Raw genomic sequence first — 12,094 nt, forward strand, 5'->3', positions numbered from 1 at the left:
AGCTGCCGTTTAACATTCGAGTTACTAGACCCAGCCACGCAGCTCCTTTTCGGAAGGACAGCCAGGTTTCTCAATACAGCAGCTGCAGTTTTAAGGCTCTTTAAACATTTTCCAGAGAGCTTCAGGGAAGTCCAATTAAGGGGATTATCCTGGAGCTGCTCCTTTACCTCCCTTTTCCCTCTGCTTTTCTCTTTACCAGCAGAGCAGCTCTGCAGAGGCCAGCATGTTGGAGGACCAGCCCCGCTCCTCGTGCGCCTCCTCTCCCCGGCCGGGTCCCCCAGTTTATCGGGTCCCGATCTCTTTCCCACCACGACCCGGCCGGACTTGGCAGCGGGCTCTCCCCAGCTGCGCCGTGACCTTGCTGCTGCCGGCTGGCCTCACCCTGCTCCGCACACGGGCTGCCGCCAGCCCTCCAGAAACACAAAGTGACACTAAATTTAGGGAAAAAATTCTGTAGCAGAAAAGCCATGCTGCTGCTTGAGCGTAGAGACCCGCAGCTCCAGGCATCCCCATCTCCGTGGTGCCGCGCTGGCACCGCGGGGCTCACCCCCGGCACGGCAGAGCCACGCACGCACTCCGACATAAACTGCATTCTCCCAAGCCATTACTGGCGAGTCAAACCGCACAAAAATCGTCACAACGAAACAGTCCTGAGGATTTCCAGCTCTTCAGCCGGTGACCAGCAGCACAGCAATCCCTGGGGCACCTCAACACGTTACAAGTTCAGCCATACGGTGTTAATCCTTCTAACGTAAACACTGTCACCTCCACAGCCCAGCAAGTATTTTTGAAACGGCAGGCAGCATCCATGTGAGCGCACTGGAGAAGCCTCCAACACAGGATATAAAACCACTATCGTTATCTTTTACATCACGCACATCTTCTCAGATACAGCAAGATAACAAACTCATTTCAGCAAACAAGGCTGTTTATATGGATGCGCCATCCCTGGAGGGGTTCAAGGCCAGGCTGGATGGGGCTTTGAGCAACCTGGTCTGGTGGGAGGTGTCCATGCCCATGGAACTTGATGATCTTTAAGGTCCCTTCCAACTCTAACCATCCTATGATTCTATGATTTTTTTATGAAAGCTCTTTACAAAAAAATATTAGTTTTTCATTAAAAACCTGTCCTGGTTTGGGGGATTATTCCTCCCCAGGGGGAGCATCCTACACTTGCTCTTGGTGGAACTTCATCAGGTTCCTCTCCGCCCAACTCTCCAGCCTGTCCAGAAGAGCTGCCTTGGGACGGGGCTGCACGACAGTCAACGTCAGCTCAAAGCTGGAGGAAGAACCCCAGGCACCAATATGAATTAGGGGTCGATCTTCTGGAAAGCTCTACTGAGGAGAAGGATCTGGGAGTCCTGGTGGATAGCAAACTTTCCATGAGCCAGCAATGTGCCCTTGTTGCCAAGGGGGCCAATGGAATCCTGGGCTGCATAGAGAAGAGTGTGGCCAGTAGGTTGAGGGAGGTCATTCTCCCTCTCTACTCTGCACTGGTGAGGCCACAACTGGAATACTGTGTCCAGTTCTGGGCTCCCCAGTTCAAGAGAAACAGGGGACTGCTGGAGAGAGTCCAGCGTAGGGCAACAAAGATGATGGAGGGACTGGAGCATCTCCCTGATGAGGAAAGGCTGAGAGAGCTGGGGCTCTTCAGCCTGGAGAAGAGAAGGCTGAGGGGAGACCTTATCTATGTTTACAAGTACCTAAAGGGTGGGTTGAAGGAAGACGGAGGTGGACTCTTTTTGGTAGTTTCCAGCGATAGGACGACGGGCAACGGGCACAAGCTGGAACATGAGAAGTTCCACTCAAAGATGAGGAAAAACTTCTTTCCGGTGAGGGTGCCAGAGCCCTGGAACAGGCTGCCCAGGGAGGTCGTGGAGTCCCCTTCTCTGGAGATCTTCAAGACCCACCTGGATGCAGTCCTGAGTGATGTGCTCTGGGCAACCCAGAGTTGGACCAGATGATCTCTCGGGGTCCCTTCCAACTCTGACAATTCCCTGATTCCCCTCAAATCCCGAGCTCCGTGCCCTCACCCCAATTTAACAAAAACTGCATTAAAAACAACTATTTTCAGACCTAGTCACGAAGTAACTCAGCAGCTCCGTTCCGCCCTAACTGGGGGCTCGCTGGCAGGAGCCGGTGGCTCCCGAACCCCCGGTGGTGGCCCGCGGAGGTCCCCGTCGGGGGAAGGGGGGGGGGGGGAGGCAGAGCCGGTTACCGGCGGGGGACCCACGGGGCCGCCAGGTGGCGCTGTGACCCCGCGGGTGAGCCACGCGCCGCCGCGCCACCGGAGCGCGCGTTTGCGAGCCCTTTCCCGGTCCTTGCCCACCCGCTCCCCCCCCGCCGGACCCGGCGGGGGGGGAGCGGGTGGGCAAGGACCGGGAAAGGGCTCGCAGAACCACTCAGAAAATGTCCCTGATTTGCCCCAATCGATGCGATCCCGGTGACAAACGCGCCGAGCGGGTGCCACCGCAGACATCCCCGAAATAATAAAACGGCCCCGCTCAGCCAGAAGTACACCCTTCGGTGTAAAAGACCACGGGGAACCCAGCCCATCGAATAAACCTCCCGGAGGGAATTTGTAAATCAAAGCAGCCAGCAGAGAAGGGTTCCCATCTCAGCCCCGAGATAAGGGTTTCTAAAGGAAGATCCTGGTGGATTTGCGGTATATTTATGGAAGTTTTAGTGCTTCTGACAGGCGGCTTTTAGATGAGCAATGACACTAAAGGCATCGATAGCTGACACTTTGGTTTGGTGTCCGGGCAGGGTCCCCACCACGGACTCCTGCCTGCTGCCATTAAACCAAGAAATCTCTGCTTTTAATGGGCAACAACATTTCCAGAGACTAAAAAGTCAAAAGATAGGAGCAAAGAGCAGAGACACGTCACTGAAATAAATCCCGGTCTATTTTTTATTATTAATTTCTGAGCTACTTAACGATTTTCCATCCTGAAGATGACAGCGTAGCATTTCATCGCCCCTGCACACGTGGGGACTAAGGGGTGGCTGTCCCTAACCCAGGTCACACTTCTCTCCTCAGTGACCTCCTCCCTGGCAAAACCACCTCTGGCACTCCCCAGTTCCATACAGCGCTGCCGGGAGCCGGCATCATCACCCGGAGCCAGGCACTAAGGGAAGACCCTCGCACCCAGCTGTGGGTCAAACTCCCACGACAACAAACAGGAAAAGTCTGACTCGGAGCTCTTAGAACTTTAGAAGTCTATTTAAATTCATGCGGTTTTGCCACATTAGTATATTGAAGCATAGAAATAGTGATTTTCAGGATAAATGCAAGGAAAGAATGTAACAAACTCTTGCCTTCCCTGAAAACAGGGATCACAATGATCAGTTCTCCAAATATTTATAGGTGCATTCAACTCATATAGATTTTTCCCCCAATAAAGTAACAAAGTAGCTCGGAAAGAATTTTCTATCCATGCATGATTTCGCTGAAGTTCCACTTTTTCTCATCAGGGATTTGGGAGGCAGAACTGCAGGACAAGGCGGCAGCTGAGGAAGGGCAGCACGCGCTGCTGACACCGGCGCCAGCCTGCACCTCCACCACTAAAACCCCCGCTTTTCCTTACCTTTCCGGTTCATGCCCATCTGGAGGCATTTGAGCAGCCGGCAGTACTGGCATCTGTTGCGCTGTTTGCGTGACATGACGCAGTTCTTGTCGCGGCTGCATCTGTAAACCCGCTTGTTGCAGATGCTCCGCTTGAAGAACCCCTTGCAGCCCTCGCAGGAGATGATCCCATAGTGCAGCCCCGTCGCTCTGTCCCCGCAGATCAGGCAGGTTCGCTGATCCACCCGCTCATCTGCCAGAGAAGAGAAAGGCTTTGAGGTCAACGGAACGGCTTCACCGAGCGAGCAGGATGGGACTGGGAAAGTCTCGGCACACCGTGGCCGGGACGGATGGAGGTGGCACAAGCACCGCTGCCGGCACACCGGCTCCTCACCCCCTTTACTCGGCCAGCAGAGCACGGTGTGCCACTCCAGAGCTCCACAGCCTGCCACAAAACCAGCTCCACAACCACCACTAAAGTCATTTCAATTCAACGTATTATTGGATATCAAGTCCAGAAATTCTTGACAGTGGCAAGAAGAGTGAAGAGAAGTAAAACCCAAGTTTGCTTGAAAACCAGCCTCTTGGAAACACCCTTAGTCACACCATTTATCAGAAATGGAAGTAAAGGGTAAAGGAAAGCGGTTGAGAAGGTGAATAACGAGAGGGGGGGAGAGGGCAGCAAGAGAGAGGACAGAGACAGACAGGCCTGGTCAGAAAATCAATGAGACAGTATAAGGACAAGAAAGAATAAAAAAAATTACTTGAAGAGCAAGAAGGAGGAAAAGAAGAGCACAAATTCAAAACAGAGAAACCATCTGACATGATTACTCTAAAAAAGATAGCCCAGACCGAGCAGGACGGGAGGAGGAAGCCGGGAGCAGCAGGGGCTGGCGTGGGAGAGGGAGCGGGGCAGGGAGAGGAGGGGGCTCAGGCTGGGAGACCCCAGTGACACCAAACTGCACCAAGCCCGGTGTGTCACCCCCCCACACCTCCCCAGCGACCTCCTGCTGCCCCGTCCAGGGCTCCCATCTCTGCCACAAGTCACCCAAAATTCAGACTAGACAGGGCCACAAAAGTGCCCTTTTTCTTGTTCCCATTTTGTATCATTCAGGGAAATGATACAGACCTCGGAAAACCCCCACCTTAAGAGGGCCCAGCTGGGGACAATGACCTGGTTCCAACTCCAGCAAGACAACACTGAGCCTGGTTTTCATCAGTTAGATTTGACCAGGGAGTTTTCCGAGACAAAGGTGTCCTTATCTGCAGGACTTACGGAGCGGCAGGAGGCAGGAGTCACAGTGAAGTCCCCTCCAATCTTGACAAAGCCTAAGCAACCTGACAAACCATCGTGTAGCCTCCTACTACTGGAGAACATGTGAACGCACTAGAAATGAGGAGCCAAACGGATTAGGATCAGAAAGGAAACCGGTTTTCGGTTACACAAACCAAGTAAAAATCTAAACCAGCTGCTGGTAGTCGCGAACAGTTTTCTCCATGGTTTAAACCCAGTGGAAACCACAACCAACCTGAATTAATCTTTAAAAGGTTTGCTAATGCAGAGAAGTGCAAATGTGCAAGCTGTGCAAGTTTCACTGCAATTGTTATAAAACCTTAAAATAAAGGGACGAATGAAGGAAACGCAAACTTTTACTGAAGAAACGTTCACGGTGTCATCACTGCCCTAAGACATTCCCAGTTTTACAGGACAGACAAGCTCAGGTATGTGCTCAGCGCAGCCCCGCAGGAATGCTGGTACCCACCCGGCCGGGGCTATCTGGGCATCTCGCCCAAGGGAGGCCACTAAACATGACTTTGTAGTGGCCAATTGCATAATCTCCACCTTCAGCCATCTGATAAGGCTGGGAGGGGCCGGGGATTAGCCTGGGACAGAGGAGTCCTCTATCTGCAGGGCTGCGCTCAGCCTCAGCCCCCCCGGCCCCCACCAGCAGAGCCATAAATCGCGAGGGGATCCCGAGGTCAGCAGCGGTGGCCACGTTTGCCGCCAGGGAGGAACTGGGGAGCCAGGAAAAGACCAGTTTATACACATGGCACCGGGCAGAGGGGGAGGTGGTGGGTTGTGGCAGCATCCCCCCACCCCGTAGCATCCCCCCCACCCCGCAGCATCCCCCCGGGATGCCAGGGATCCCTCCTCACCCCAGCACTCCGACAGCCCCGGGTGGAAATGAGGGCTCATTTCCAGGCGCAGCTTGTTTTGTTGCACGAAGAATAGGGCTGCCGTGGCCTGGCAAAGCCGGGATGATGAAAGGGAGGAGGAATCGGGATCCTTCCCTCGCCGTCCCCATCTCCCCGCGAGCAGGGTGACGGCGAGGTGGTGTGAATGGCCCCATCGCCACAGTAACTGCACAGGCCTCCCTGCAGAAACTGTTAATTGGGTGCGTCTCCGGAGTAGAATTCGCCGTGGAAGAGCGGCGCACACCGGGAACAAAGACTCAGACCTCCAGGGACCAGAGAGGTGCCCGTACATCCCACAAAACGCCGCTCAAACAAGACTGGGAGATGAAAAATAATTACCTACAGAAATTCTTAGGGTTTCAGAGGTTTAAAAAAATCCTGCAGGAGCCGTGCCCAGGCCCGGGACGCTCCCCCTGCGGCCCAGGGGTTTGCCGGCTCCTGACCTTTGCTATTTTTCACCCTACTTAATGCAAGCGCCTTGTGTAGGCGAAGGCTGGGACAGCTAGGGCAGAATTACAGCAAACTGCATAGAAATGGTAAAGCACAGGCAAATTTAAAGCAGTTTTGTGCTGGGGGTGCTCTGAACTCCCTTATCTTTGAAATTTCACTAGAATTATCAACACGCATAGTAAGTACAGCAATTTTAAAGCAAGCAGCTCTGGCTCGGATACCGCTCGTCTCACCGATCCCTCGGTTTCAAAAGCCACACAAGACAACGCAGATTAGGAAACAAAGCAATTGGTAAGAAGTTTTGTGGGTTTTTTTTTCAAATACCTTGCACATGTTTTATTTCAGATAGAGGGCGGAAGCTCCCCCCCCCCCCCCAATTTTCCTGATGGTCTTACTTTTAAGGAACTCATACTCGGGATATTCTGGCTTTGTTCTCTCAGCCCATTGTAGCAGGGGCCACTAAATCAAACAGTTACTGCAACGACAAAAGCACTCACAAAAATCCCAACCTCATCTTGAACCCTGAAGATTTTTATGGCTACTCCCTCGCTAACCCCTCCCCAAAGCCACATTAAAGGATGTATTGTTTTCAAAGGTCATGGTAGGTTTCATACCACATTTTAATACAATGTAAATTCTCCAAGAATATGATGATGTTACACAAGAGTCACAGAAGACAGTGCGAGAAAAAGAAAATATCTCTACTTGTCTGTGTTTTATCAGGCATGCAGTAGAAGCAATACACTTAATTTTTAAAAGGCTTATTTTTCTCCTCAGTGAAATGAGCGGTCCTGATAACTTTAGAAAGAAAATTCTTATGAATTTCCAAAAGGGAATACCTTCAAACCTGCTGAAGCACACGGCAAAGACACGTTCAGAAAACACCGAAGCGCATGAACAAGCATATAAAATACACAGCAAGTAAATAAAAGTCTCGGGACCTCCATCCAGCCCCCCATGAGGCTCCATCACCGCTCCCACCTGTATCACTCCTGCGGACATCCACCCCGAGAGCTCGGCCGCGGTCCCGGGGGGGCACCAGGTGCTGGCTCCGTCCCGGCGAGTCCCTGGGCTGCGGGAAGGATCGCACCCACCCCGGCAGATGCACCTACAGCTCCCCACGAGAGATTAACCTCGGAAACGCGACCGGGCGCCCATGCAGCCAGCTCGCACGACTTCCAACGTCAGTGCTTTGTAACGGAGCAGAAACAAAGACTTTATTTCCTAGAGCGAGGCCAGAAGCGAAGGCACAAACTCTCAGCCGAACCCCCGGAGCAGCCGGAGCTGGGATTCCGTCCTGCTGGAAAGCAGAGGGAGGACGCAGAAACCTGCAGTGTGCAAAACTTCCATTTATGCAAGAGAACGTGACTTACAGCTAAGGAAATCGTTTACAGCCGAAAAGAGATTACAGATGACACTCAGCACCGCAATTCGCTAATATATTTAACATCTTTTCAACAGTGTATCATTTATTTGCTTGGTGATTAACTCACCCTGTCGCACACACCCCGCAGCACCCTTTAGCTGGGTTTAAATCTCAAGCTGCTAAATACCAGCTGTTTGGGGAGGGGGAGCGGAGGGGGGGAGATCTCACACATGTGTTACTTAAATCCTAACCAAACCCCGCTCGCCTCTCGCCTCTGATGATGCCTCAAACACAAACAAACGTCTTAAAGGCTTCTTTTTCCCCCTTATCTTTCCTAACGATTTTTTTTTTCATTGTCAATTTCTAGTTCCAAGAAACCATGTTGTTAAATCCAGCAGGGAACTGGGGTGACTCCCCCCTCGCTGCCCAGCGCTGCATTGTCCCAGCGAGCCCACCCCCAAAACCAGCCGCGTTTGCTTAAGGGGCTTTTCTTCAACTTATAATCGATGAACACAGGGATTAAATTTTCTGTGGGGTGGCCCCTCCCCGGGCCAGCGGCGAGCTCGGCGGCCGAGCCCGTGGCCAGGGGCACAATGGGCCGGGGCACCCCGCTCCCCCTCGCCCCGCCGTGGGGGTCCCGGCCCCACGCTGGATGGGGGGCGACGGCACCAGCGTCCTGCCTGGCCAGGCCGGGCTCAAAGAGCAGCTTGTGCTGCCCGGATCAGGCCGGCCATGGCGAGGGCCTGAATAGAATTAACCCTCTGTGAACTAAAACAAAAACATTTGTGTGCCCAGCTGGGATAAAGGTTAATTTAAATGGACAAGCCTCCTCAAGTCCTTAAAAAAAAAAAAAAGGGGGGGGGGGGGGGGAAGAAAAAGGCTACTGCAACCTCATTCTCTGCACTGTAAAGTGTTCTACAGACACAGAGAGCACGGCTGCTTTCTGAAAAGCACCGAGTATTGAAAAGAGGAGAAATGCTGCAACAGAGAAATGGTCAGCACATCCCAGCTCTGCTCTCTCTTCCCAGTAACTAAATCCAAAACTCCCGGTCTTATTCCACACTGATTCTGCTCCTGCCAAAGAAGAGCTCAGTGAAAAGAAAACCCTCAGGAAAACAACCAGAAATCATCGGCTGCTCTTTTTCGTGTAGGTAGAAATCAAGAGCGTGCAGCTGATGAAACCCATCACCCTTCCCTTCCCGGGCTGGGACCCATCACCATTTGCATATCAAAAACTCATCTGCGAAATGCAACTTCTCCCGGAGGGGCTCCGGGAGCCCCCCGGCCCCCAGCACCCACGTCCCCCGGGACGCAGCGCCGGCAGGAGCCGGCCCGGGGACGAGGGACGCTGCCAGGCCGTGGCCCCGCTCCATTGTGCGGCACAGGGGGGACGGGCGACGGGGCCTGATCCTTCGCTCCGGCCAGTTGTTGCACAAAGAGTTTGGAACAAAAGCCCACTGCGCCGAAATGTGCCCCCGAGAGCCCAGCCGGCCCCCGCAGCTGCCGCGGGGGGCACGGGGGTCCCCGCCGCCCTGCCCACCCTCCCGGGGCTCGCGGACCCGCTCCCCGTTACCAGCCGCTCTCCCGAGCGATCAACTTTCTCTAATCCAATTTAAGAAAAATAAAGGTTTTTGCAGGGTCGCCTGCCCTGGCTGCAGCGTGGCCGCACGCTCCCAACCCAAACCGGGGTTAGGCTCTATTTTTTAAAAAATTATATATTCCGAAGCAGCAAGATTAAAAGCTGCCTTGCCTGCCTAAAAATAATTCTCCTGGACCTATTTAAGCTGTCTGATGTGCAACGGCTGAGAACGATGCAGAACCAAGGAAATCTAAGATTAAAGCAACACCCCCCCCAGCAGCCCCTGCCTACAAGGAGGCAGGGCCTAAGCACAACTGAAAATAATGACTTTTCAAAATGCGTGCTACCCGAACATGCAATGTGCTTTCCTCAAATATTTCGCCCTTGTTCTGAAGCAGAGCTTTGCCACCGTCTTCAATCATGGGGGGGGTGGGAAAGAAGCTGTAAAATCTCTGTGAAGTTGTATTAGTCCCAGGAGAGATGGAGCTACGTAATCAAGTGCCTACATGACCCCAATACTATCAATAATTAACAATACTAAAAAAAGCTCTTCCAGATGGTCAAAGGGATTAGGAAGTTTAAAATATAAACAAATTAAGCCCCAAAACAAACTAATACCTTTTTTTTTTTTTTTTTTTTTTTAAATTGCATAATCCCGTTCGCAGCTGAAGGCTGAGCCGCAGGGCCCACACCGCCTCAAAAAAAGGCAAAGAAAGGGAAAAATCCCTTTATGGCTGGTTCCCTCCCCCGGCCGCGGTCTGGGTCTGGGTCCGGGTCCGGGTCCCGGTCCCGCCGCCCCGGGCGCTGGGAAGGGCCGTTCCCGGGGCCGCGCCGGCCGCCGCCGGTGCCCGCACAAAGGCGCCGGTGCCCGCTCACCTTCCATGCAGGTCGAGTCCCGCTTCATCCCCCCGGCGCCGCGCTCCTAGGGCCGCCTCATGGCGGCGGGGCGCGGGCCAGCGGCGCGGGCGGGCGAGCAGCCCGGCTCGGCCATCGCCGCCGCCCGCGGGCCGGCCCTATGCTAACGAGCGGGGTGTCAGCGCCGCCCCCGCGCCGCCCCGCGCCGCCCCGCACCGCCGGGCCCGGACAGGGGCCGGGCAGGGGCCGCCTCCCCCTTCCCCCGCCCCCGAACGCCGGTCCCGGGCGCCGGCGGGACCCCCCGGCCCCGCTTTGGGTGGTTTTCCCGGGGACGGGCCGGCACCGCCGGGAGCGGCGGCGGCTTGATCCGCCGGCCGGGAAAACACCGGAATTTCTAGCAGGAGAATTATTTCCTAGAAGCGGGAACAACTCCTGGCCCAGACCTCATTTGTAGTTTTAATCGTCGCTGAAACGCGAGGTGGGGGTGGCCGGGTCCCGCTTCACGCCCGGGCAAACACCGGGCGACGGGCACCGCACACCCCAGTGCGGGCAAGGGACGGATGGCACCGTGTGCCCTCGAGCCTTCCCGTGCCCACGCACCGCAGAGTGCTCCACGGCACAGCCCACGGCCACAGCCCACCGGGAATGGGGGCTCCCAGTTCCTGGGAACTCCAGCGCTGCCGCGGTGGTCACTACAGGGCAGGGGACCACAGCCCGGGGTCTACACAGGCCAGCCTACAGGGCAGGACGCTGGCGACCGGATGCTCGCTTTGGCTTCCTGGCCAGAGGAACAGGGGAGCTTTTTGTGGGACAACACAGAGGTTTCCAAAGGGTGAACAGCCAACAAGGCATGAGCACACACTCTGTTCCAAAGTCTTCATTGACAGAAACGCGGTAGTTGCCAGACAAGGAGAAGCACAACCTGTTCCAGCATCCCCCTGGGCCATGGCCACCACCAGCACATTGGAGGAGAGCTCAAGAATCAGAATCATAGAATGGTTTGGGTTGGAAGGGACCTTAAAGACCACCCAGTGCCAGCCCCTGCCCTGGGCAGGGACACCTCCCACCACACCAGGTTGCTCCAAGCCCCCTCCAACCTGGCCTTGAACCCCTCCAGGGATGGGGCAGCCACAGCTTCTCTGAAGTGGTTGAGGCACCATCCCTGGAGGTGTTCAAAAGACGGGTTGACATGGTGCTGGGGGACATGGTTTAGTGATGTTTTTTTTGTCAGAGTTAGTTGATGGTTGGACTAGATGATCTTGAAGGTCCCTTCCAACCTAGATGATTCTATGATTCTATGATTCTCTGAAGTAGAAGAAGCTGCTGCATAACCTGTTTTCTACCCTCTGAGGCGGCTTAGCACAGGCTTGGTTTAGAAAAGCGATTCCAGCATCAGTTTGTGGTTTTGTCATCAGCCTCACACAAGCTGACTTGAAGATCAGTCCCCAGACTGACATGGAAAACAAACCTGGCTCTAGAAAAACATACAGAGGCTGAGCCGTGCTGCGAAATCGGGGTTTGTGCCTTCCCCCTGCGGGCAGACTCTGCCGCCAGCTCTGGAAGGGCCACAGCACCATTTTGAAATTGGGATGGAGTGGGGAAAAAACAAACCACTGCCTGAAAAACAGCAACAGAGCAGGAAATAAGAGACGGCGTGCCATCAGCTGGGACAAGGGCTCTCTGAGTCCCTGTGAGAGCATGTCCCATGGGAGGAGCGGTGTGGTCGATGCTGAGGGGGACGATGGAGCTGTTGCAGCCCACTTCTGGTAGCCTGAGCCAAGTGGTGGACCAAGGACAGCAGTGGGTGCCAAGAGACAAGGAACAGGGTGGGGGGACGTGCACAGGCAGCTGGTGATGGACAAGCGCAAAGGTCAGTTAAATGATCAGAACCTCACAGAATGATCTACCCCAGCTTGGCCGTGAGCTGCTGTTCACTCTCCTGATGGAAGGAGTTTCAGCAGCGCTATTGCGAGAGTGGAGTTACAGTCACATCGGCCACAGCTCCAACAAGGAAACCTCCACTATAATGAAAAACACTACGTGAGACATTGGCCGTTTCGTCTTTTCCCAATTTCTCTCTCAC

General features: G+C 54.3%; 1 protein-coding gene across 1 annotated transcript in view; it reads right to left on the reverse strand.

Annotated features, from left to right (window-relative positions):
* The window catches only part of NR6A1 (nuclear receptor subfamily 6 group A member 1), an 83,231-nt gene that overhangs the window by 12,927 nt on the left and 58,210 nt on the right, over positions 1 to 12,094 (reverse strand). The window contains exon 4 of the mRNA XM_074161147.1: positions 3,588 to 3,818. Coding sequence (XP_074017248.1) covers positions 3,588 to 3,818 — 231 coding nt within the window. The remainder of the gene's footprint in view (positions 1 to 3,587; positions 3,819 to 12,094) is intronic.

Source organism: Numenius arquata, chromosome 19 (genome assembly GCF_964106895.1).
Source record: "Numenius arquata chromosome 19, bNumArq3.hap1.1, whole genome shotgun sequence".
NCBI classification, from domain to species: domain Eukaryota; kingdom Metazoa; phylum Chordata; class Aves; order Charadriiformes; family Scolopacidae; genus Numenius; species Numenius arquata.